Raw genomic sequence first — 24,844 nt, 5'->3', positions numbered from 1 at the left:
GTTTGGCTACAGATGTTGTACGAATAAAAATCTGAAGTATTATACTTGTACGGGACTGAAGCTGGTTGTTCGTTGGGATTTACTTACAGAGACAGTCTTAGTGTCTTATTGAATCCCTACCAATGAAGACATATGCATTACTTACCGGTAGGGGGGGCTTACCTTTTTAAAAGATGTAGTGCACCGTTCCCTCCGGACCTGTTTCCATGCCCATTAGTAAGAGGAAGGTGCTTCTACTGAAATATTGTTAGACCCCCATGGAACTCTGGCACCAGTCAGCGCTGGAGATGGCTGGTGGTGAATATAGCATGCGGTAAGGATAGGTTAAATCGGTCTGGGCTTTAGGTTTCCCACATCCACAATAGGTGGCCCAGATTGACCTGAGCATGAGCAGGCTTCTGGTCCCACACCTGTACACTAGAAGATGAACTGCACGGACATGCGTATGAGTAAACTTCTGGTTTTATGCCTGCACTCTTATGGGGGCAGACAGGACCATGGAGGCTTCTGGTTTCGCCTTGCACACTGGGAGGCATGCCAACTCGAATGGCACACGCGCAAGCGTTCAGTTTTGCTTTTTCCCCAACTTGGTGGTGCTATTGGTTGTATAGATCTAGGTCATATGCATATGCGAATTAAACACAAACAAGAATCAGCACTTTGCCAAGCTGAGCGAGAATGGATGACCAAGCACTCTGATTAACTTTGGAGTCTGATTGTAAAAGTTTGGGTAGCTGCAGCCAACCATCTTCATTGCAATGTAACTTCAGGTTGTCACAAGCAGGGTCCGCTTTACCTTATATATTGGTTTGCCTTTGTCATAATCTTTAAATATGTGAGAAGCACTGTGCAAATTGTTGGTACAATATAAAAGGTCTCAATTGGTATTTTTGGTCTGCTTCCAGTATGAGCGTTAAACACCTGCATTTTACTTAATGCACAGATTTAAAAACAGAAACCATACATTTAGTTTCCAGTGCTCTATGCTAATTCAGCTCCTGTAACATTATGTCTATAACCTGATACACATTTCAATTTAAGACACAAGTATGGGCATAACATAAAATTGAAATGCCTAGACTATTTATCCCCAAGTATGTTGGACCTAAAATACATAGTCATAAGCAAATGGTACAGTAGCAAATGCACCAGAACAGGAAAACAATATACGCAACATGCGGCCCGATTTATGACCAGCGTTTATTTAAAAAAGATTTGATAGCTATAAAAACTACAAGAATAAAGTAATATTACAAAAGTTTGATATAATACATATACGATGGCAATTAAGCAGTTTCTATTTTACATTGTCTGAACCTTTACTGCCTAACTTACACAACAAAATAGAAAAGCAAGAGAAAGGGATGAATACGATGGGAAAGCGGTTAGCGATAAACTACGTTATTACTCTGTAATGTTATATACATAGATGTCAGAAATGCTCCTAAATCGTGTGTTGAAGGCACTTTATTTAACTATGGAGAGATTAATAAAATCTACTTTTATACAAGAGTCAAAAACATCTTCATACAAGTATTGCAGTATGTACAACAATCATCCACTATGCAACAAACTATTAAACCCCGGTATTATCCCCTAGTAAATAGCCTGCTGCAGGAAGAGCGCCTGCTGCAGGAAGAGCGCCTGCTGCAGGAAGAGCGCCTGCTGCAGGAAGAGCGCCTGCTGCAGGAAGAGCGCCTGCTGCAGGAAGAGCGCCTGCTGCCCCTGTATAATGCATGGTTCAATCAAAATTTCTCCAGTCTCCTTCCATATTAAATAATGCATTATACAGGGCCCAGTCAAATCTTTCATGTTGGAGAAACTTGCTAGGTGACCCTTTGTAATCAAAAGTGAAGTGAGATAGTTAAAACCATTGCTCTCCTGTACCAAAAGGGTTGTATACATCTACTCTGTATGCATGTAAAAAAAGTGATTGCAAGATATGATTGGAAGCTACAAAAGGAGAAGTATCTGAAGTACCACAAGCAAGACAAGGGGACCACCCCATCTGAGTTCACGTTGAGAGTCCAGAGAAATTAGGACCGCTAAAACAAGGACGGAATATTCACCCAAAATAATTCAGCTACTATTTTTACGAGGTAACTCTACATGCAGCAGACACCTGCTTCTATTGATGACCTACAGATCTTGGAAATATGGCTGTTGGGATAACGGTTAAACATCACTTTACGAGCCTCAATATTAAACAATGTTGTTCAGTTCAAGGTTAATATGAAACAACGTCAGAAAAACCGAAGCAGGCTTATTCGGATTTTTTTCCTATGGAGAACTCTCGTCAGGTTTCACAAAACTATAAGATACGAGTTTCTCAGGCTTATTTACAACAAAACCATTTTTTTATTATTTTTCAACTTACTTTAAAACATTTAACGTATGACTATTTTCCTAATATACGTGTGAAAAAAATATAAAATCCTTTTTAACGACCTCAAAGCAGATCAATAAGTATAGCCTACTGGCTGCTCGCTAAACTTTGGTCTGGTATACATGGTCCAGATATGGCACCAAACCAGGTATAATGCATCTACCCTAAACCTGCTTTGTATCTCACGTAGGATTCGTATTTAAGTTATATATACAAAAAAACGACAATATAAAATGACAAATGAGAATAAAAAGAAATATCGCGTTCTAGTCGCCCCATGTCAAGGAGTATTTGCCTGAAGTCTTTTTCTTTCCAGTCCGTTTTCGTTTGTGGGCAGGTGAATTGAGAAATTCAGTGTTTGTGAACTCGTCTCCACGTCTGAGTTTTCTATGCAGAGACAAAAAAAAAAAAAAAAAAAAAAAAAAAAAAAGAAATAAATGTTAAATAGGAAAATATACCAGGATAAATGAAAAATAAAATGTTGTACACTAGCATATGTGCTCATCATTCAAACGCCATATTTTTTTCCGCTTTCCCTTTCTGGCCATGAGCTTGACTTTATTATTGCTTTAAATATTGTAAAAAAAAAAAAAATGCTATACTGGAAACCTCAGGACATTTGCTACAACTTACTTTCCCAAGCTTGGCTCCTTATAGTTGACAGGATTTCGCCTTCTTTTACTAAATCCTTTTGATTCTTCTTCTTCTTGAAAGCAAGTCTTGGTGGAATCAAATGTTGTGTTTGTCAAGTCCTGAAAAGGTTTCGTAGCTGCAAAAAAAATAAAAAAAATCATAAGAAAAGATATGGAAGACAGCACTTTAATCAGGTATTTGGACTGAACTGTGACATCATGGGAAATAATTTTAAAAATTAAAGGGTTTCCTAGGAACATTCCATCACAACAGAATAAGTGAACACAAATGAGTAAGTTCTCACTATTATGTAAGCTTCAATAGTCGGGGAACATTATTATAATCAATGTTCAAAGCTCGATACTTGCCTGTTTCTTGATGGTCAGATGTTTGGTCAAGGTCCTTACAGTGTAGATTCATTTCTCCTTCACTTGCATCTTTTGGCTGATTTTCAATGGTTTCATCCAGGCTACTGGAATTTTCAGGAAGACGTGATGGCTCCTCGGATGCCGGGAGCTCCACTAATGGAATATTGAGCAACAGTGACCTGTCTGTAGCAAGTGAAGTATTTTCATTGTTTGTGATGGAGGAGACCTGTAAAAAGCTTGGACTTTCTAGCATTGTTTCAAGAACAGACTCACTAACCATATCCAACATGAAAGATTCCTGTTCATTTGACATATAAAACGCCAACGGATCAGTTATCTTCTTAGGCTGGTTAAAAAGCAAATCTGTCATGGTTTCCTGGACAAGTGTGACATTCTCATTACCTAAGCAGTCAGACAACTCTTGTTTGTCCTCCCGCATAATAAATGTGGAATGTGAAAAGCCACTTATTTCATTTTGTAAAGAGCCATTGGTCAATGTTTGAGATCCTTCAGCAAATGCGAAGAATGGTTCAGTGTCCCTTTTATACTTTCTTGCATGCACACTTTTCTTATTTTCTTGAGAAGGATCTGGGCCAACAAGAAGATCAGAAGTGCTCAGTGCAGGTCCACAGCTCAGCACCGGATTGTTCACATTCTTTTTTTCAGAGCCCTGAGCATCCTTCTGAATACTGAGTGCCGCTGGAGCGGATTCAGGAATCACATAGGTTTCCCTCCTGCAACTAAACCTATCCTCTCTAGATAAAGGTTGCGCTGCAGAAGGATGGTATGCTTCAAAAGGGTCAACCACATAGGTTTCTCTCCTACAACTAAACTTATTCTCTCTAAACACAGGTTGAGCTGCAGAGAGATGATGCGCATCAGAAGGGTTAACCACATAGGTTTCCCTCCTACTATGAAAACCATTTCCCTTAGAAGCAGGCTGAGGTGCAGGAGAACGATTTATTCCAGTAGCGTCCACCACATAAGTTTCTCTTCGGATTTGGGTTTCTCTACTTGCCAAATTACAAAGGGCAATACCAGATAGGTTCTCCATTTTTTTGAGATCTTTCACTTCATCAACAGTCTCCTTGGGCACCATGTCTAGTTTTCCCTGTATTATATTTTTCTCATGTTCCCTTGGGTCTATCTTTGGTTTCTGCTTTTTACACTTTTTCTTTTTAGAACTTTCAACATCACATACTTTAGTAGCGGTGTTTAGTTTTCTTTGTTTTGAAGAATCATACCTTACTCTTTTTAACGGTCTTTCTTCTGGAGCAGGATAGGTCTCCATTTGATCAGGTCCTAACGCAAACATCTCATTGGCAGATGTCAAGCTTGCAACAATAGTGTCTGAAAAGTTTGTATTTTCCATTATAATATCCGCATCTACTTCATTTACAAAGAAACTGTGCTGTTCTTGTTTAATGGGCTGTGTTAAAACGCGTGTTTTGTGACCTTCAAATTTCTTACTCAACTGTGTATCCAAATAAGTTTTAGTGGTTGGTTGTAAGGTCATCTGACCATCTTGAACTCGTGTAACCTTTATATTGGAGTCAAACCCACTTTCCTCTTTCATTGTAGCTTTTGTGGCTTCTTCAGTAACACATGGAACGGTTTTTAGACTACTTTTGCTTTTAGCCTTCTCCCTTGCTGAATGCTTCACCTTTCTTAAAGTACCATCACATTTTGAAGGCACAGTTGATTTGTCTTTACTAATTTGAGCTTTGTTTTTAGAAGAGACAGCAACTATTGCAGCAGCGTCACTAGTGGTCATTTCCATATCTGCTGCATATACTGTTTTTTCTGGTTCAGCATTTACTAGTCCCGGGTGGCGTTCTACACGATCTGTTGATGGTACTTTGTCTGGAACTCGCTCATGCTGTGTATGGAGTCTATTTTCACTGTTTGGGTCTCGGCTTTCCTCATAATCCATTGTTAAAGACTGTGAACCAGAATAGCGTACTGTGGATCGGCTGTTTCTTTTTCTGTCAATGTCACAGCTTTGTGTATAATCATCCTGAGGAGCACCGGTTACAGCACCGGCTTCTGAATAAGTTAGATCCGGCCGAACGGCAATATCTGCCGCCTGCTCCCACTGTGAGCTGGCACTGCTTTCTCTACCGGAACCGTTTGTGCACCTTCGTTGGCTACAGTCGGATTTTACAGATTGGGTACTTGAACGAGACACGGTGGACCGCTTTCTTCTCTTTGTCACAAAAGCCGACATGTCCTTACTGCTACATGATTCAGCAAACGCATTAGAAAGCTCCCAATTGTTTAAAGAAGATGCACCATCGCTGTTAGCGGCTTCATTTGATGCAAGACATTCTGAAAGAGAAGAAACACATTAGAAAGGGTAAGGTGTGAACGGATATCAATAAGGATACTTAGATCTTTTAGTAGGAGATAGAAATATAAATAGGACGTTGTACATCTTTCCAGCACGTAATATTGCTCTTCACTGCTGTGAGCCGCTCTCTTGCCATATAGTAGAACGTATATAATGGCTCAGAAATAATATTGGCAAAGCAGTTGTACTTCTCACTTAACCCCTTAATGACAAAGCCCGTACATCAAAATGCATTGTTTTTAATGGGTTTACGGACCGCCCATTGTCCTTAAGGGGTTAAAGTGCTGCTCTGGTTACCTGTGGAAGTTACAGCAGAAGTGTTATTAATCTCCGCTCCTTGTGATGTGCCTCTCTTAGCGGAGGGCTGTAGAGAACAGACATTGTTTGTCGCATTTTCAGTGCCCAAGCTTAATGAAACTCTGTTCTCTTGCTTCCAATCTCCTACAGATGTTGAAGGAACTCTCAGAGCAACTCCCGTCAACCTAAAATACAAAGTACAAACACCAATAATGCATACAATTTTATAAAGAAATAGAGGGCAGATGCATGAACAGCTTGCGGTTATATGACTAAAACTCCCAACGACCAGACTACAAATAATTGCCAGTTTGGAAACAAAACCAAATTGTAACTCGAGGTCTATAAACGAGTACCCATGATATATGAAAACTTTAAAACCATAAAGAGGATCCGTCGGTGTATTATGAGTATGGCCGGTAACTGGTTCTGCCCATCAGGACTGAAGGCAAGTACTTTTAACAAATATCTTAAGATAACACTTGTGCAAACATTACTTTTGACATGAGTAATGTATACTTAAATGTCATTAAGCAACAAAGACCTCATGAACTCTGCCAATGGAGCATCAACGGAGATAATACACAAAGGATTTACACTTGCCGAAATCCTTGACCACCATCCGAAGAAAATCTGCTTTGGTGACTTAAACGTTTGCTTCTTCGCTCATCCGATTCCAGATCAAGAGACTGGTGTAAGAATCAAAAAACATGTGAAAATCACTGCTATAAAAAGCTACACAGAGTATAGAGCAAATTCCTTGGAAGAAATTAAAAAGCATCTCACAGTTTACCAAAGACTTCATATACATTTGTGTAGTGTCTTCATTTCAGAAAATATTAGGCTAGTTATTACTTCCATTGGATCGGCATTGAGCATAACTCTTACTGTATTCATGTTATTTAGAACACTTGTGTTAAATATTCCTTTGTCACTTAGTTCTTGGGTTGCAGGTTGAAGTACCTGTTTTATGCAGAGATAATTCATTATACGCCGACATATTTCCAATGCTATGTAACCATTCACTTCACAATTTACTGCAACGGGAGATGCATCTTAAATCATGATCAATACGGACTACAAAATACGAGTGGTGTCTGTTACTAAAAGTTAACATTTAACAAGAGCAGACAAGGTTTTAGATGATTTTAGAAATAATTTTGCATGTACTCCAATGCATTTTACTGCATGCAAATTGGAGCCTACATTATTCGGTTACTGTCGTCAGATAACGAGACTTCTGTGTCATCTTCCTCCTTCCCTTGGCAGTCTCTACTAGGAGTAGGAAGCATACTCAAGTATGCCTTCTTCACATACTCTGTAGTGTTCCTATTTATGTTAATACAGACTCAGTTCTAAATAGCGCACAGTTTAGGAGTTTTAACCAAACGCATTGCTAACAGGCATTTTAAATCAAGCCTGTAGGCACGCCATCTCTATAGACCAACATTGGCAGTGGAACGGGTCGTACAAAAGATCTCAGTGGGTCAGTAAACATGGCACTGTCATAGAATGCCACAAGTCAGTGTGTGATATTTATGCCCTGCTAAACCTGTCCACGGCCCATTGTAAGTACTATCTTTGTGAAGTGGAAGATGTAGGTGTAACAGTCTAGCTACAAAGTAGTGGATCACATGAACTCCATAGCAGAGTTCCAAACTTCCTCTGGAGGCAACAACAGCACAGGCACTACACATCAAGAGCTCCATGTAATTGATTGACATGGCTGATCAGCTGGACACAAGCCAAAGATCACTATGCATAATGCCAAGTATCAGCTGGAGTGATGGTCTAGGCACCTTGATTCCAGTGAAGGGTGATGCTAATGCTACAGCATACAGTTGTATGCGTCCAACTTTGTGGCATCAACTTGATGAAACTCTTTCGTGCTCCAGTAGGACTATGTCCCTGTGCAGAAAGCAAGCTCCATGGTTTGGTGTGCAGGAACTCGTGTGGCCTGCACGCTATGTGAACACCTTTGGGATGAATAGAGAGCCAGGTCTTCTCAACATCAGCGCCTGACTTCACAAATGATCTTTTGGCGGAATGGGCAAAATCCAAACACACGGTTGTTATAGCCGCAAACAGGGGGCCAAACTCCATATTAATGCCCATGGTTTTGGAATGGGTTATCCAACAAGCTCATCTAGGAGTGATGGTCAGGTGTCAACATATTGTTTGGTCATACAATGTATATTTTGGCTATTCTTCTAACACAGATGTTTCATGCAATGTTAATGTAAATAACATATTTAAGAAAAATGTATGTAATATAATCTGCTTTCCCAATTTCTAGAAAAAGATAGTCATGGTAATTGCCCCACAGAGTTGCACCTGTAGTGCCGGGGTTTACAGACCTACCTCAGCATTGTTGCTGATTTCGATAGCGGTTGGCAACTGAATATCCATAAACAGGTCAATATCCTTTAGTATCTTGTTCTGTATAAAATAAATACATAAAAATGTTTGTAGCAGATCATAACTAGAACACTGACTAGACATGAATACAAATTAATAAATATAAATGCATGTGTATCTTCCCGTGGCTGCTACCATTGTAAATGTCATGTTCTCCGGTGGGCACCAGCAATGCTATCAACCCCAACTTCATGTTCAGACTCACCACAATGTTCAGGTTTTGGCGTAGAAGGGCATTTTGAAAATGCAGCATCTTCACCTCTTTCTGGAGGAACATTTTATCATTCTCCAAACTCCTTGACTTCTGTCTCTCAAGCGTCAGTGCGTAAGCCAAAGCTTTGTTATTGTGCTTTAGGGAAATCTTTAGGATGGAGGAGTTATCTGTAAAAGGATACACGGGGAAGAAAGTAAGACAAATTCATTTCTGATATGTCACTAGAGGTCACGCAATTGAGCACTAACAGAAAAGCAAATAAACATAGCTGTGGTTTCTAATATGGTTTATTCACCCAACTATAAGCTGAGGTGGCACATTTCATCTCAATGACTTCAAAAAGCATTCATGTTAATGTGTGTTTCCAAGAGAAACAGTGGCCAGAGCTGCTTGTCCCCATTTTTCCCAGTACACAGAACATATACTCTCTCAGTACTCTTTAATACGCATTCTACTGAAGAAGACATCCGATGCAAAAAGTGGTGGCTCTACAGTTGCCCTAATCCTCTATGGCCAGACCATTCTTGCGATTGAGTACTTGAAGCAGCCAAATAGCAGCAGGAAAATGCTCCTATTTAAATCCATGGAAGTACTTTCCATACATGAATACAGGACTCAGAGCAGAGTGCCCCCCAATCGCAGCGTTCACCAAGACACCAATGGAGAAGTATTTGGACGAATCCATCGCCTGCCCGAAAAATAGCAAGGGAAGGGGCAAATGTATATGGGGATTCTACAAGGGATCCCATAGCTATCAAATGTATTAGAAGTGAAATGATGGCTGGAGTCTCCCTTTAAAAGCATGTCTCAGCTTTGCGAGGGAAAAAACCCCAATGACAGACACGTACTCAATGTTTTGTTTTTGATTTTGGCAGCAAGTGAAGTGCTCAGCTTGGCCGCTTTTAAGGAACCATTTATCTTTTCTCGCATTCGATCCTTCATAGTTTGCAGAGCGGGAAGCGACGCGCTCGACTGCAAATCCATTTCCGAACGACAGCCCGAACATGCAGTCTGCAAAGAGAGCAAAAAAAAAGCCAAATAAATACGAATTAAAATGATAGAATATTTCAATATAAATCTAGGTTTGCTTCGGCTGCAAACGTATTTAATTACTGGCCGGCTATTCATCTAGTTTTTAAATGCTGGTGTACGGAGACACAGCAAGAAGAAAAACCTGACGACCCACACATTATAACAGGTTGTCACACTAAACACACCATGTACACAATCTGTCAGTCTCTGTACAACTAGCATTTTATCTCGTAGCCTCATCTTTAACCATTTGTCCCGAGGGTGACAGGAAGGTGAAGTTACATAATAGCGACCGTGATGTATGGGTCTATTGATTAGGATATACAGGTATACATTAGGAAACAAGATCTCTATTGCATAGAGCTTACAGTCTACACATCACGTTAAAACGACACACAGAAGCACCATGCTCATCCGCCCAGGCAGTAGAAATGACTTTTTTTTTAAAATTGCCTAAAAACCAACACATTTGTAGCCATTTACATGCTTAGGTACTGCCATAGCCACAGATCCGCCACCCCCATAACCCCTGCCCCAAGTTAGTTACTTATCACCCCATACGATCAGAACTACATATATAAAGCCCAGCCTTGCAGATACTCAGGAAATGCTGAACACATTAACCATTTAACTGCCAGGTAAGTGAGCACGATGCATTCGTCATACAGAATGCAACAGAATGAAGTTAATACTCACAGAATCATTAATAATACATAAAAAAAAAAAATACTCGGATGTGCAGGAGATACAGTAATAAATCCAAGCCCATTTACACCTACCTCTTCAATAGATGGGCAACAGCCGTTACGTCCCTGCTCACAAAATTCAAATTTTCGAGCCTGCCCTGCGCGCAAGCGCAAAGGCTACACTAGGGATATTAACCAATCGAGCCAAGCGATAGGCGTGCTTTTCATAGTATACGTAGCCGCCATGTTTGTTTAGGGCAAAATAAGTCCAACGCTCTTCTGATGGCGTTTAGTGAAATCTTTTAACAAGCGAGAGCCTAAAGCAGACTGTCAACTGTTACAGAAGCTGCTGGTGTTTATTCATTGCGATGCATTTAAAAAGCAGCATTCTGTTTGAAAGTGCTGATAGTGGCAGAAGCGTTCCATTAGTTTATATGGTGACTGCTGCACATTTAGTCCCATATTTGCTTCGCGTGCATATATTTAAAGAGTGATCAGTTTATGATAAATTATTATGATAAATCTGATTATTCTCTATTATTTTAACAGCCATGGTAACGTGTGTGACAACAGTCAAAATCAGAAGAGGATTTGCACCTTCATCCTATCCCTTACTGGAAGTATGCGGCATAGCTTCCACTGATCGCAGCTATAATACTGCTACGGGAATAAAGAGGGGACAAAATTGTGCACCGTCAGCGGTTCCCATTTCGCTTCACTTCTAGAGTTTTACATTCTCTGGCATTTCGAAAACATAGATGAAACAAATGTGCAACTAAAATCCTCCATTGTATATTTTTTTCACAATAGGTAAACATTATAATATTTTTGACCTGGCTTGTGTATAGCAGATTTACATTCTTAAACAGTATTTACAAGGACTCTCCAGCCATACATAGAGGGGTATTTGCCCCTTCCCCTGCCCACAGCTATTTTCAGTGCAGGAGATGTGTTCTGCTAACTGTGTGTATGTCATGACTATGGTCAACGTGATTATAAAATGCACAATATTTTATCACCATTAAATAATATATTGAGAATACCCAGGAACGCTCTGTGTTTGGGCTGGAGAACTCCGGGAGGAGCTCCAGTTCTTCTGGTCAACACCTAAATCTTCCGCTTCGTGGGAGTGGGGTCCTGACACGCCCCATTTCCCACCCATTTCTCCTATAAATGGGAATGTTTCGTGCAATGTCAGCTGGAACGCCCACTGATTTTGGCAGGAACACCCACTGATGGCATCGGGAATGCCCCCAACACCAGCCAGAACACCCGCTGACATCAGTGAGCAATCCTGGCCACATCCCACAAGGGTAGGCTCCTGGTAGCCGGAGCCCACGAGTTCCCAGGTGTGGTGATATTCAGTGAAAAAAATACACACAATTCTTACAGCCATTTTAAGGTCAATGAGGAAAGTAGAAAATCTCAAGAGGCAGGAACAAAGGACTGCTAAGCTGGTGGAACCCCAACAATTTGAATAATTTAAAACAAAACATATTTCCCTCTGTATTAATAAATAAGCATTTTCTGAACTTTCAATGTTATTGGGCAGGGACGGTCTGCACCAAGTGATTAGGGAAACTGTATGGGCCACCTGAACCAGGAAGAGGGTGAGATCTGCAATGGAAGGCTCTGCATTGCATGAGGGTGGTCCCAAGAGCAGGGGTAAGCAAGGTATCTGTACAAGGACACCAGTTCCCGTGAAAAGGTTTGTGAAGGTCCATAGAACATCATTAAACTGTCCACCACAGACCCCAGTAAATGTCCAACATGAGCAATAATGGTGCCTACCCCTGCCCAAGACATCTATTCTTACATAGGTACTCTAAGTATAGGAGTGAGGGCAAAGACACAGTTTGCTTGGATACTATTTGGTGTAGGACCTACCCTGGTATTAGGTTAACCATTCTAATACACACCAAAATTTTATATTAAAAAAAAAAGTTATAGCAGGACTGATGGTTCTGGATATCATGGAGGGATTGTCCACTATATTTGGAAAACAATAGCCTCAGAACCCAAGCATTGGTAACCTGTTAATTTAATGAAAGTGTTTGCAAACTGTAATCATAACCATACCTGGGAAGTTTCATGGCTTGACCCTAAGTCTCAGGGTTTTGCCCCAACCTTAGGGTGAAGGGGCAGATTCTCAGGGTCACATAGTATGGAACCGACTCCTTCCTATTCTACACTGCTGTGGTCAAGGTCAAATATACGACTCCCAATTGGTGCCACCAGTATGTTAACTCAATTGTATCTTTAAATAAGGACAAGTCAAGGTTTTGGTGAGTATCGGTATTAGATCTCATTTGGCGTTCCCAGGAATGATTATAACATTAATTCGCCATTAAACCAAAAAAAGGAAGGAGGTCTCATGTTGCTTGTGTGTTTAGAAATCCAATATAATTTGAAATAAAATAGGTCATTTAATCCAGGGCCTTGCAGCTCTCACATAGCTCAAGTGTTTTGTTCAATGAGTCATGTGGTTCCATAGCAACCTCTGGAGAAAAAAGGATCAGCCTTGCAATATTACAAACCTGTTTCTGCCTCCCTCAGCAGCAGAGACAAGAATAGAAATCTAAGGAAGGATTATTACCGGCAGGTAGGCAGAAACTCTAATGGTGCATTTATTTCGCAGAGATAAGTATGTTTATTATGCTTTGGGAGACTTGAGATTCTTTGTTCACTAATATTATTTTCAATAAAACTTATTCGGTTTTTTTCTCTCTTTTTTTCATATATTTTTTATTTTTCTCATTCTCTTTCTTTTCCCTCTATAATTCTGTATAAGTCCACTTCACATACATTTATCTTTTCCTCTGTGATTCTCTGTCTTCATTAACCTCTTCAGGACCAGGTTTATTTTACACTGCATGACCAGAGCGATTTTCATGTTTTTATTATGTACTGTTTGTGGAATTTCTCTCTCTTTGGCAATTAATTTAACCACACAAATAAGATATTATTTTTTAAGTGCAAGTAAGGCTTTATTTAAACCATATTCATATATGTAAGACATTATTTTGTAAAAATAAAATTCGAAAACAAAAAAAACGCAGTTTTTCACAGTTTCACGTGTATATAAATTATATGCAGCTAGGGCCAATGGGAAAACATACCCAAAATATATCTATTAGCTTTTTTTCTGTACCATGGTGTGACTGTAACTTTAGTCACAGATCTTGAAACCACCACATAAAACTAAATGTTACCAAAAAAGAAGAAAACCTAAGGTACTTAATCAGCGCCATTTTGACACTTTTCAGGCAGCCATTTTATCACCAGTCCATTCCAAAATTTGTGGTACGTTTATGTTTTTTGTGTGTTCTTTACACATACATTGCCATGTGGCCTTAAATTTCTTGAACAGCATGTGTGCAACTGCAGAAAAAAATACCAAGACAAGTATAGCCCACTTGCAAAGGTTTTGTCATTTTTTGGGAAAGCTACAGGGCCAAGACTGGTAGTAGACAACCCAGGAAATCAAAGAAGGGTAATTTGGTACTTTTTCTGCAGCAATTTCTCTAATATTCCCCAAAGTTTGTGGTTACATTGTGTTTTTCCATTTAAATGCATACATTGCATTGTTTATCTTTATTTCTCGCCCAGAAAATAAGTGACTGCAGAAACAAACATTATTTTATGTTCCACAGTATCCCCCAAATTATTTTAGTTGCCCTCAATTCAAATTATCCACATAAAACATTTTCCAATTGTATACTGTATTTACTTTTTTTTAGGTATCTGGGCAGTGCTGTAGGAGGTGGGAGAGGTATTTTGAATGGGTTCCCCTGGCAATGTCAGTGATGAAGTCACTGGAAATATCAAAACTTCTGCTCGGGCATTTCAAACCTGTTTCAGTGTAATGGTGCTCAGTTGGAGCGCCATTACATTCTATTGCAGAATTACACCACCGGCTCTAAAGCTCATAAGATCCTGGTGTCAAACATCTACCTCCAGCTTACATATGTTCTACCTATGCAGAAGGCTCATTTATTGCAAAACTAGGACATGTTATGGATTTCTAAACCTTTCCTTTCCTTTGGATATAGGTGTGGACCTCTTATTTCTGTTTGTGTTTACGTGACAGTTACAGTAGTTCTTATGGAAAGGAAGAGACTGAAAAAGGAAGTAGAAAAACTCCTGTGAGTAAAGCTATGTGGACAGTATACTACACAATGTTCCAAACATCCAAAAGCTTTTCCTTTGAGTGGATATTTATGATGAATGGGATAGACTTTCGCTTGACCTCATAATGAATTGATAGATATTTTAGGTGCTAAATTATAACATAGTCTGCATATTTTTCCTAATGTAAGGACATAGACCTTAATCATTCCTAGGTCTCATCTTAGGTTCAAAGTAGTGTTATCCCTATCCAATGCATGTTTAAATTCCCATACTGTTTTAGCCTCGACCACATCTGTTCCACTTATCTACCAGCCCCTCAGTGAAAATTTCCTTACATTCTGACCCTCTAGTTGTAGACTATGACCTATTGTTCTAATGCTTCTCCACACATGAAATAAACATCCCGCTTGTACTTTGCTAAAGCCATTTATGTATTTGCATTTTTTTTGTAACATCTTTTCTCTCTCCTCTTTCCTCCAAGCTACACATATTGAGATTCCTTAGTCTTTGCTAATTATTTTTATTTTTTAGGTTGGCAGGGCTGATTTTCTAAAATAAAAGGTGCCTAGTCCCCCGATTTCAGGCTATCATCCATTACGATTAGATTTAGGTTCATTTCTTGCTCATTGATGTCCTGAGCTGAGTAGCATATGCAATTCTTCAGCATAGTTAGAGGGCAGACACTGAGGTCCTCCAACTGCAACCTTTAAAAGGCTTTCTTCAAAAACGTATTAGCTTTGTGTGGCAACATTTTGTTTGTGTTATGAATAGATAGCAACATATTGAGTTAATATAGACAGTTCATGTATCTAGTATTGTTACAAATGCACTTTCTGTTTGAAGGAGTGACTATGTTGGTACTACCCTTCGAGAAAAGGAATTTGATCCAAAAGGACGAAAGGAATCCAAATCGCTAGATGATGTGGTAACTAAATCAAAAATGTCATATAATAAATTTGGAAAGGTTATGTCAGATATACCAAAATATTTACTAATTATGTTTATCAGAAAAAGCAGCTTAGGATATAAATGTAGGGTAATATTTCAATGTGAATTTTTGTTATATCTTGCATGCAATATGCTTGTATCTCCTACAATATCAAATGGCTTAAACAGTAGATTTCAATTGTTTATTTCAACTGTTTGTTTAAAGAGAACTAAGTATGATTTACAAAAATTAAACTATACAAATAGCTAATAAGAATGCATATTTTTGGATAAGGGATATATTTTTTATTATCTTAAGTTTTTTATAGGAGGGTAGCTGTGGCGAGGTTACTAATGAAGACCTAAAGCTTTCAGCACGCACAGGGCAATGTACTTTATATAAAATAGTCTTATTGTTAATCCAGTGATATTTTAATAATAATGCCATCCCCATGTGAACAGTTTGAGTGATGCTTACTTTTTCAATGGCTCCTTAAGGCCAGTCACATAGTCCTGCTCTTTAGCAGTACTGAAAGAATCCCTAAGTACGGTAGTTCTCCAATCTATGATTCAGTTTTGTCCCGTGTATAGCTGCATGTAGTTCTACTCAGTTATTGGAACTCATTTTGCTTTTGTTTAACCTTTTAAGCACCACTCAAAACCATTCTATTCTCGACCATTGGCTGGGTATACACTTTTGGGCCAGTGCTTTCTGTGTTCTAGTAGGAAGTGTGTATTACGCATGACTTAATGCCATAAGATAATTAATTAAAAATTACATTTTTTAAAGGCTCATTATGACCTGGCTATTGGTGTTGCCTTACAATGGCTTAATAGTTCTGAAGAGCTGAAAAAAGGGAGCATGTAAGTATTCTTTTTTAAAGAGTCATGACTGTTTTCTTCATGGACATCAGTGAAACAGTGTTGAAAGTAGTGGCAAGCTACTGTAGCTTGATATGCTACAGAATCTGCTGGCAGTATATAAATAAATAGAATTTAATATGTTGGGTTTTGATTTTGTGATGGAGATTATTGAAGTGGTGGTGGACTCCTATGTGGTCATAGGTTCCATCCCCGGTATATTTACCCTTGTTATATGGATAGGTTACTTGAAGAAAAGTCAAGTGCATCATATTTTATTTAATTTTTTTTGTAGTGAGAAGTATTATTTATTATCTGGTGGGGATGGGTCAGATTATATTCCCCTAATCTGATGCAAATTTGCAAACCTTTATTCTTTTAATTCCCAAGAATGCTAAATTAAAACTATCTGAACTAATAATGGGTGGAAATTACAAGAAATTGATCTTGGTAAAATTTCTTTTTAAACAATAATTTGGAAGGTATATATATATATATATATATATATATATATATATATATATATATATATATATATATATATATATATATATAATGTGTGTTTGATTTACAGAAAGATGCCTCTAAACCAACAAAAATACCCAGGCCGGATGGAGAGAGAAGCTATGATTTTATCCAGCTTTGCAGGAATAATAATGGTAAGAACAGGCACAATTTCTCTTGACAATATTTCCCTCCTAGATGCTATTTATTTTAACAAGTAATATTATATCTTTATCTTAAAATAAAGCATGCACCATGGCAAACTATTCCGCAATGTTGTGAAGGTGCTCATAACGTATATGCTTCTAGGTAAACTTTTTGTTTGCTGTTATTTATTTTATTTTTGTATACTACCCTATATTTTGGTGAAGTAGTAGACTCTTACAAAAGTTTTCTGTAATGCTTTTATAACAGAACAGACTGCCAGTTGAAAATGTGTTTGAAATATATGGGAGCAAACATTCACAAACACAGCTTAGGAGTTCGACAAGGGTAAGCCATATGTATGACTTATTATTCAATGCCATATGGTAAATAAAGGCAAGGTGTTATTTATCAATGTATATTACAGGATGCCTACATTTACATTCAAGGTCAAAAAGACCTGTGGTGTTCCCCATGATCTTAAATTTGTTTCTTATAACGTATTTAAGGCAGGGGATGGATGGAAACTGGGTGGGACTTGAGCGGGCATATATATATATATATATATATATTAAATGCTCAACCTCCATTACCTTTTTTTAAGCTACCCTACAGTCTTCAGTCAGTAGACTAGATTTGGGATAGGTAGCCACTTTTTAATATGGAAGCTCTGGTTTATTATTTTATTTTTCAGAAATCCTTTCCCTAGTTCATATGTACTTCTTTAAAAAAAATATTAATATTCCTCATGACCTATAGCTTGTTGAACCACTATGATCCTGATTGATTCCGCTTTAAACCGAGTGTTGCATTAAATTCTAACCCAACGAAGACATTGACAAATACTGATAATCCAAGTATAAAATGTTACCTTTTTTGTAATTAGGTTTCTTGGATGCCACCATTTGTTGACATTTGTGGAGAAAGTATCAAAATATCAAGGTACTTTCAAATCAGAGTCATTAACAAAATTAGGTTTTTTGTTATTTTTTATTTTAATGCTAGGGCATCAGCTTTATCAACAACTTGTTTAATATGATTCTCTGACACGTCTGAAAGAGCCAACTCTAGCATTCATGGCACCCCAGTCGGTGAATCTCCTGTACTCTCCAGGTCTCAGGTAATACTGACGTCCTCTATAATTGGGCAGCTCGTAGAAGATCCAGTGGCCATCAAACACATTACAAGAGTAGATATCATGATAATTAAAACGATCATAGACAGATGGGCAATCATCTAAGAACTCCATGCTCTCCCCTCTGAAATCTTCTCTTTCGTAGACCCTTATTCTATAGGATCCCCTTTGCTATAAAATAAGGATGAGGTAATTGTTAATAAAAACAAACACTGCTTTTAAACTTATTTGAAACAATCTATTCTTCAAACGACACACTTTAGATAACTTTATGAGTACATCAAGTTATTGTACTATTGTCAAATACATTATTAGTCATATAATGTTTTGTAACAGGCAAAGTCCCTTTATTAGTAGCAGTCATTTAGGAAGGATGTTTGTTATTCGTTCTGTATGCATATAATGAAATTAGTGTTTTTATGGAAAGTTATAGGGACCATTATTACCAAAGTAAAACCTGGTGGACGTAGCTTTAGCTATTCAGTTTGCATTTACCATGGCAGAATATATATAAGAAAATGGTCCTGTAAACTTTAATACCTGAGGGATGATACGACAGGATCTGATGGAGTCATTGAATCCCAACCATTGTTGGAAGTCAGGATATTCCCCCCTCCTTAAGAAGTACTGGTGCCCGGTGTAGTTGGGATGTTCATACAGCATCCAGTTTCCATTCTCGACACGGATGGAGTTGCACCGGTTGAAATAGGAGTGAAGGTCAGAACAGTCAGAGCTGCACTCGTAGGAGCGGCCCTGGAAGTTCCTGTCCTCGTAGAAGATGATCTGATAAAGATGAAACATTATAATAAATATCAAAGCACTAATGATAAAAACTGGATCACATGTTCCACCAACACAAAAATAATGTTTTTTCTACAATTTTCTATATTATTATCACTAAGTAACCTCATATTTGGCAATGTAACCATTATTATGTTGTTAATGAGGCAATCTATTAACGTATATTTTTTCTTGATGGAAAACTACAAACCAGAAACATCATCTCCAAACGTGGAGTATTTTAACATTGAATTTAATATAGAAAATGAATAATCTATGAGCGGAATGAGCAGAATCTTCTGCCATATATTTTAAACACTGGCAAAGAAACTGAAAAAGAATTAAAACTTCAATTTAATGAGTGTTTCTGAGGCTTAGTTGTGAAATAACATTTATACTATCTTATTTCTTCTAAACATGTAGCATACCAGCCACTACCTGGTGGCATCCAAAGAGCCACCAGTAGACCCCTGGCTACCTTTTGGGGACAATTGGCTTGGGCTGTTTTCACAGACAGGAGGTATATACTACTGTCTCACAATTTTCCTTAACTTAAGGCTAAGGTTCTTAAAACAAGGTTCTGATTTAAAATTGAATTAACCCTATGCATGTCACAATCATTTATGAACCACTTTGTGGAAACATCTACCATTTCTGCTGGGGAAACGCTATATTTTCTGCAATGTAGCTTCTTTGAAGTCTTAAAATCAAAGACTTAGTAAATATAAGGAGCCTAGTTATACTTTAAGTTATACTCTATCTACACCTACACAGCTTTGTCAATGCTATCAATAAATGTAGTACAACGTTAATATGGGCATAGTTTAACCTTGATAACGTCATACATAATAATACAATATCATATCTGCATGACAACCTTTTATGCCTAACCCCTATATTAGCATTACCTTTCCCATCTTGGCTTTTGAGCTCGGAACAGATGTGTTTGTCAGTTACCTGGGGCACCCCTTATATACTGTTGTTTAGGACTAGGGGAGAGTCACAAAGCTGATTGCATAAATCAATGAGTAGTTTACTCAGCAGAAGAGACCTACACAATTGAGTGACACGAGCTGTCACGCTTTATTGGAGAATTTTCTTTTTGTAGTTAACGCTTAGGCAAAATCCGCTGTGTAGAATTCCCGAAAACAAAGGAGACGTGTCAAGCGTCATATATAAGGTCAGCAGATTTAATACGGTATTTTTGGAGCAGCCATTGGTAAGAGTGCATGCATGTTTCCAGCACGATACAACAATGGTTTACTTTCAAATCTAAAACACTATTATCACACGTAGACGCGTTGCAAATTAAAAGGCCTACACAATAAAATGAGTAGAATTACATAGCAGCACAGTAGTAATGAAACGGTTCAATTGTATATTTACTTGCTATTATTTTTCCTCCAATATCTGTTTTGGCATATACAAGTAAAACTACTAACATCTTGCATCCAAATACATTCAAATTTAAGACATAGGAATATTAATGGAATTTGTTCTTTAGGAATTATACAGTACGTGTATCATTATAGAAAAGGCCCATGTTTAAAATTAACAATTTGCTATATTAGTCAACATGATTTAACTCATGGTAGTTAAACCAAGGTTATTTCACCATTAGGTGTTTCTATGTATATAGTACTTTTACATATATTTAGCATCATTTAATTCACTTTAACCCTTTAATGACAAAGCCCGTACAAAATGCATTGTTTTCAATGGGTTTAGGGACCGCCCATTGTCCTTAAGGGGTTTAAAGGAAACTGTGACCTTGTTTGTGGCATATTATTTTATCATTATTGCAGTGTAATTGTGTTTGGGGTATTCCATTTATTATAAATAATGGGTCTCAATTAAGATATATAATCGATGTCCTATACGATAGTTGTACACATTTTTAACAATAACACCAAATTAATGCTATCGAGCGGAGCCATGTTACTTTTCTGGATGGCTTGGTCAAAACCAGTATTTTTTACATGCTTGTAAAAAAGGGTTTGAAAACTTATCTCAGCAAAACATTATTAATTTTAATATTGAAAAGTTTTCACAAAAATAATGATTATTTGTAATTGTAATGACCAACGGTTACCAGCCATATGCTTTTAGGGACAAGAGGATGTATAGGGGCTCTTTTTTGATGATGTGATCCATTCAGGTCCATTCGCTTATTTATCACCTAAGGAACTTAATGTATACGAACGTGCCTTTTTTCATACAAAGTGTAACATTTTGATTAAAAGGCGTCTCTTTCCTAATGGGAACCCACAGGTCAAGGAAATCCCACAGGCCGCTCTTCCATCTGCTTCTATGGTAAAGCTGACTATACAAGGTGGCTTGTTACTATAAACATGTTTGGTGGATTGTATTGACATTGGAATATTACAAGTACTTATATCAAAATGCCCAGCTAGGGCATATATGCCTGTAGCTTTGAATCTGGAATCAGATACCATGGGCTTAATTGACTTTTCTAAGCCTTAATTGGTGTTAACAGTGGCGGACAATATATGTTTTAGAATTCAACTAGTTGTTTAAACTCAAATATCCATTCTTCTTGGCTTCTTGGACATTTAATGAACTAGTGTAGAGTATTTGGGCAACTTAAATGGATGGGCTTTACACATCCATTCTAGACCATGAAAAGATGCGTCTAGAAATGTTTTGACATATATAAAATATTTAACCAATTGCAGAGCTCTTAAACAAACACCCTGCATAAACTGTATATTAACTCTTAATAAGCTCTTAATAAAAAAATGGGCTCCTTAGCAAATGGCTATTTCTGAATAGCTTTTATATTTATTTTTTCTTCATTTTAGTTTGCAGGCTTTTGAGAATACTCCAAGCATATTTACAATCCTTATTATGTGTACCACTTAATTTCTATTTATCATAATTAAAAATTGACAATTCTAAAATTAATTCAATTATTATTTTTAATATTAGTTTTAACATTCCTGTTGATTTTTAATCTATTTAACTTGTATAAAAATGCCTTGTTATTGGAAACAATGCATGCTTTTACATATATATTATCTGCCATAGCATCTACCTATATTGTATCCAAAAAAAGAAAGCTTCATTGATGTAGTTTAAAAAAATAATTTTAAAAAAGGTTACTTTTGGGCTTTCAAGTTTGCACATAAGCAAAATACATACACAAGCCGAGCATAATTTAATTTGCTAATACCCTATTTATTGGACTAACACTATGTTTAAAAATATACAGGTTTAAGAGGCATGACACTATATAAACATATCATACAAGTGAAACCATATTACTTTACACTTAAGGTCAGTAGTGACATAACCATCTTCATTTCAAGGGTCTCATATTGTCTTTTATGAAATTGATTATAAGGTATAAACTGGACATTTTTATTATGGGAAAAGTTGTGATATATTAACAAATATAAGTTTGATAAGGTAATAAATACTTTGTTTCTAGTAATAAATAAATATATATTATATGCCCACATGTGCATCAGGAAACATTGGGTACTTTTAAGATCTTGGGTCTCCCTGTAATGAAGGGCTTACCTTATGCTCCCATATACTAAAAAGATATCTTAGACTAGGTCTTAAATGGGTTATGAATAGTCTTTTGGAATGCTGACCACCGCTTTTATCCTCATTAATTATTGATTTGCTTCTAGGGTCATTTGACACAGGCCTTTAATCTTTCATTACATCCATTCGCCATGCTGACAGCCCCACAGGCTGCCGAACATGCCTGGAAGCATTGTGAGTACTGGATATAATCAACAAATAAATTAAGACTGTTAGCTAGTGTAGATAGAAAGAAAAGAATAAGCAATGAAATTTCCATGCGCATGTAGAGAAGAATTACTCACTGAGATTACTGTGTAAAAACATGCAAATGAATGGCAAAGCAGTGCTGATGTTCACATATTCAGAAGAATAAATGTGCAAATTACTTTTTAACTTCCAGGTACCCGATTGTCCACCGGCAGAAATGAACATACTTCGGCAAAACATCATAATCCAAAAACTATACAGCAAGAGCATCAGGAAACAGTAAGTCTGTATGGATATGATGGCACAATGACCAGGGGTGGGGAAAAATGATATACGGGTCCAAAAAGGTCAGCTTTGGAGACTGCACATTTTTTTGTAATGAAAGATTTGCAGTTTATGCAATCTTTCTTCATACTGACATTGGCAAGGTTAAACATTTATGTGGGTTGGAACTGGCCCCTTTGTGTTGCCAGCCCTAGATCTAGTTGTGTGGTATGCGATACACTATATGACCAAAAGATCACTATGCTCAATGCCAAGAGTCAGCTGGTAAAGCCCACCACTTTGGGCTACTGGACTTTGGAGCAGTGGAAATGTGTTCTCCGGTGTGATTAATCATACTTCACTATCTGGAAATCTGATAGATGAATCTGGATGAACTTTGGTGGAGGAAGGATAATAGTCTCCTTAGTTCCACTGAGGGGTAATGTTCATGCTACATCATACATACAAGACATTTTAGACAATTGTATGCTTCCAACTTTGTGACAAAAGTTTGGTCAGAGCCCTTTCCTGTTCAAGTATGACTGTGCCCCTGTCCACACGGCAAGGTCCATAAAGACAAGTTGGTGTGGAGGAACTCGAGTGGGCTGCACAGAACCCTCACCTTTACCGCACTAAACACCTTTGGGATGAATTGGAAAGCAAATTGCGAGTCAGTCCTTCCAGTCATTTATTCCCACAGACACAGTCCAAAATCTTCTGGAAAGCCTCCCAAAAAGAGTGCGGCTGTTATAGCCGCAAAGGGGGGAGCATGTTAAAGCCCGTGGTTTTGGAATGGGATGTCCAACAATTCTCTGGTAGTGTGCAACAAACTGTGCAACAAAGTGTTAAATATTTATTCTATCGTATATATTTTATATGTAAAATTATTTTAGTAAAATTAAATATATATAAAATGCCTAATCCATCATGCAGAAGGGGCTTACAGGGTTGGCCCTTTAAGTTACATTGCAAAGGTAGGAAGTTAAAATATTTACCTAGCCCACAAACTCCTATTTTAATGAATCAAACCTTTGATGTGATATGATGCATACCTTTGTCCTGTAACTAATAGTGACATTTTAATATAAAAATGCTAGCACATTAAAACACTGACTTGAATTCTTAAATTATCACATTCTAGAGATACGTGAGAAAAGTCTATTAAGTTCCTATTAAGCTCCATAAATTTCTTGGCTAGCGATCTCCATTGATATGCAGATGAAGGAGAGACTATTTTTTTCTATACATGGCTATACAGAGCTGTAACTAGTGATTTTGGTGCCTGGGGTAAGATCAGAGATTGCACACCTGGCTGATGTCACACACATGTCCAAAAGCAGATAGAGACGCACACGAGGTGTAGGGGAACCACATCTGGGCAGCTCAAGTGTGCCCCTCACTTTGTAGCGTAAGGGACAGATGCCCTGTTGCCTTGTGGAAGTTACGGCCCTGCTATGACATACATCTCAGTCCATAGGTGTAATTCAGCTTCCCACTACTCTCCAATGATGGAATGTTTGGGCATTCAGTCACTTGTGGCTCTACAATTATTACAGGTTTGACAGATATTGTTTCAACAACACACGTGTCACAACTGTTTATTCTAATATCTGTAGATATCTGGAAGAGAAGACACTGGATCTGTGACAGAAGGCAACCAGGACCATTTTAAAGCAGAAGGCAGTGAAGACATATAACAAGCCCTTGGATGTTCGTTTTTTTTTTTGTTTCTTATTTATACCGTTTATACATTTTGCACAATATGGACACAACTGCATTTGTGATTGGACTTAGTTACCTCATGTTATTTATGCAGAAAACAACAATAAAGATAGGTGCAAGTTATATTTCAGTGGTCTCCTCCAGAGGTCGCTCTTCACTCATGTTTTGTTGCATGCTCTTCATGATATATCTTCCAGACTCCATAATTTCCTGAAAATGTCCCTACTGAT

At 37.8% G+C, this 24,844-nt stretch overlaps 3 protein-coding genes across 3 annotated transcripts; 1 reads left to right on the top strand and 2 right to left on the bottom strand.

Moving 5' to 3' along the window:
- Nucleotides 1–3,265: 3,265 nt before the first annotated feature.
- On the bottom strand, nucleotides 3,266–10,542 carry SGO2 (shugoshin 2). Its single transcript, XM_053471675.1, has 7 exons — nucleotides 10,478–10,542; nucleotides 9,515–9,677; nucleotides 8,658–8,833; nucleotides 8,396–8,473; nucleotides 6,638–6,723; nucleotides 6,035–6,219; nucleotides 3,266–5,715 (listed from the first exon to the last, which is right to left on the bottom strand). The coding sequence occupies exons 2-7, from the start codon at nucleotides 9,648–9,650 to the stop codon at nucleotides 3,326–3,328; spliced, it is 3,051 nt and encodes a 1,016-aa protein (XP_053327650.1). The 5' UTR covers nucleotides 9,651–9,677; nucleotides 10,478–10,542; the 3' UTR covers nucleotides 3,266–3,325.
- A 2,327-nt stretch (nucleotides 10,543–12,869) lies between these two features.
- On the top strand, nucleotides 12,870–24,739 carry C7H2orf80 (chromosome 7 C2orf80 homolog). Its single transcript, XM_053471678.1, has 9 exons — nucleotides 12,870–12,986; nucleotides 14,437–14,529; nucleotides 15,359–15,440; nucleotides 16,233–16,306; nucleotides 16,878–16,962; nucleotides 17,222–17,299; nucleotides 22,526–22,613; nucleotides 22,822–22,907; nucleotides 24,509–24,739. The coding sequence occupies exons 2-9, from the start codon at nucleotides 14,489–14,491 to the stop codon at nucleotides 24,587–24,589; spliced, it is 615 nt and encodes a 204-aa protein (XP_053327653.1). The 5' UTR covers nucleotides 12,870–12,986; nucleotides 14,437–14,488; the 3' UTR covers nucleotides 24,590–24,739.
- On the bottom strand, nucleotides 17,923–19,805 carry LOC128502000 (gamma-crystallin 1-like). Its single transcript, XM_053471679.1, has 3 exons — nucleotides 19,775–19,805; nucleotides 18,627–18,869; nucleotides 17,923–18,257 (listed from the first exon to the last, which is right to left on the bottom strand). The coding sequence occupies exons 1-3, from the start codon at nucleotides 19,781–19,783 to the stop codon at nucleotides 17,982–17,984; spliced, it is 528 nt and encodes a 175-aa protein (XP_053327654.1). The 5' UTR covers nucleotides 19,784–19,805; the 3' UTR covers nucleotides 17,923–17,981.
- Nucleotides 24,740–24,844: the final 105 nt, after the last annotated feature.

This window comes from Spea bombifrons, chromosome 7 (assembly GCF_027358695.1).
Source record: "Spea bombifrons isolate aSpeBom1 chromosome 7, aSpeBom1.2.pri, whole genome shotgun sequence".
Taxonomy (NCBI): domain Eukaryota; kingdom Metazoa; phylum Chordata; class Amphibia; order Anura; family Pelobatidae; genus Spea; species Spea bombifrons.
Note: the sequence above shows the minus strand (reverse complement) of the source record. Positions and strands in the feature narration are given on the sequence as shown.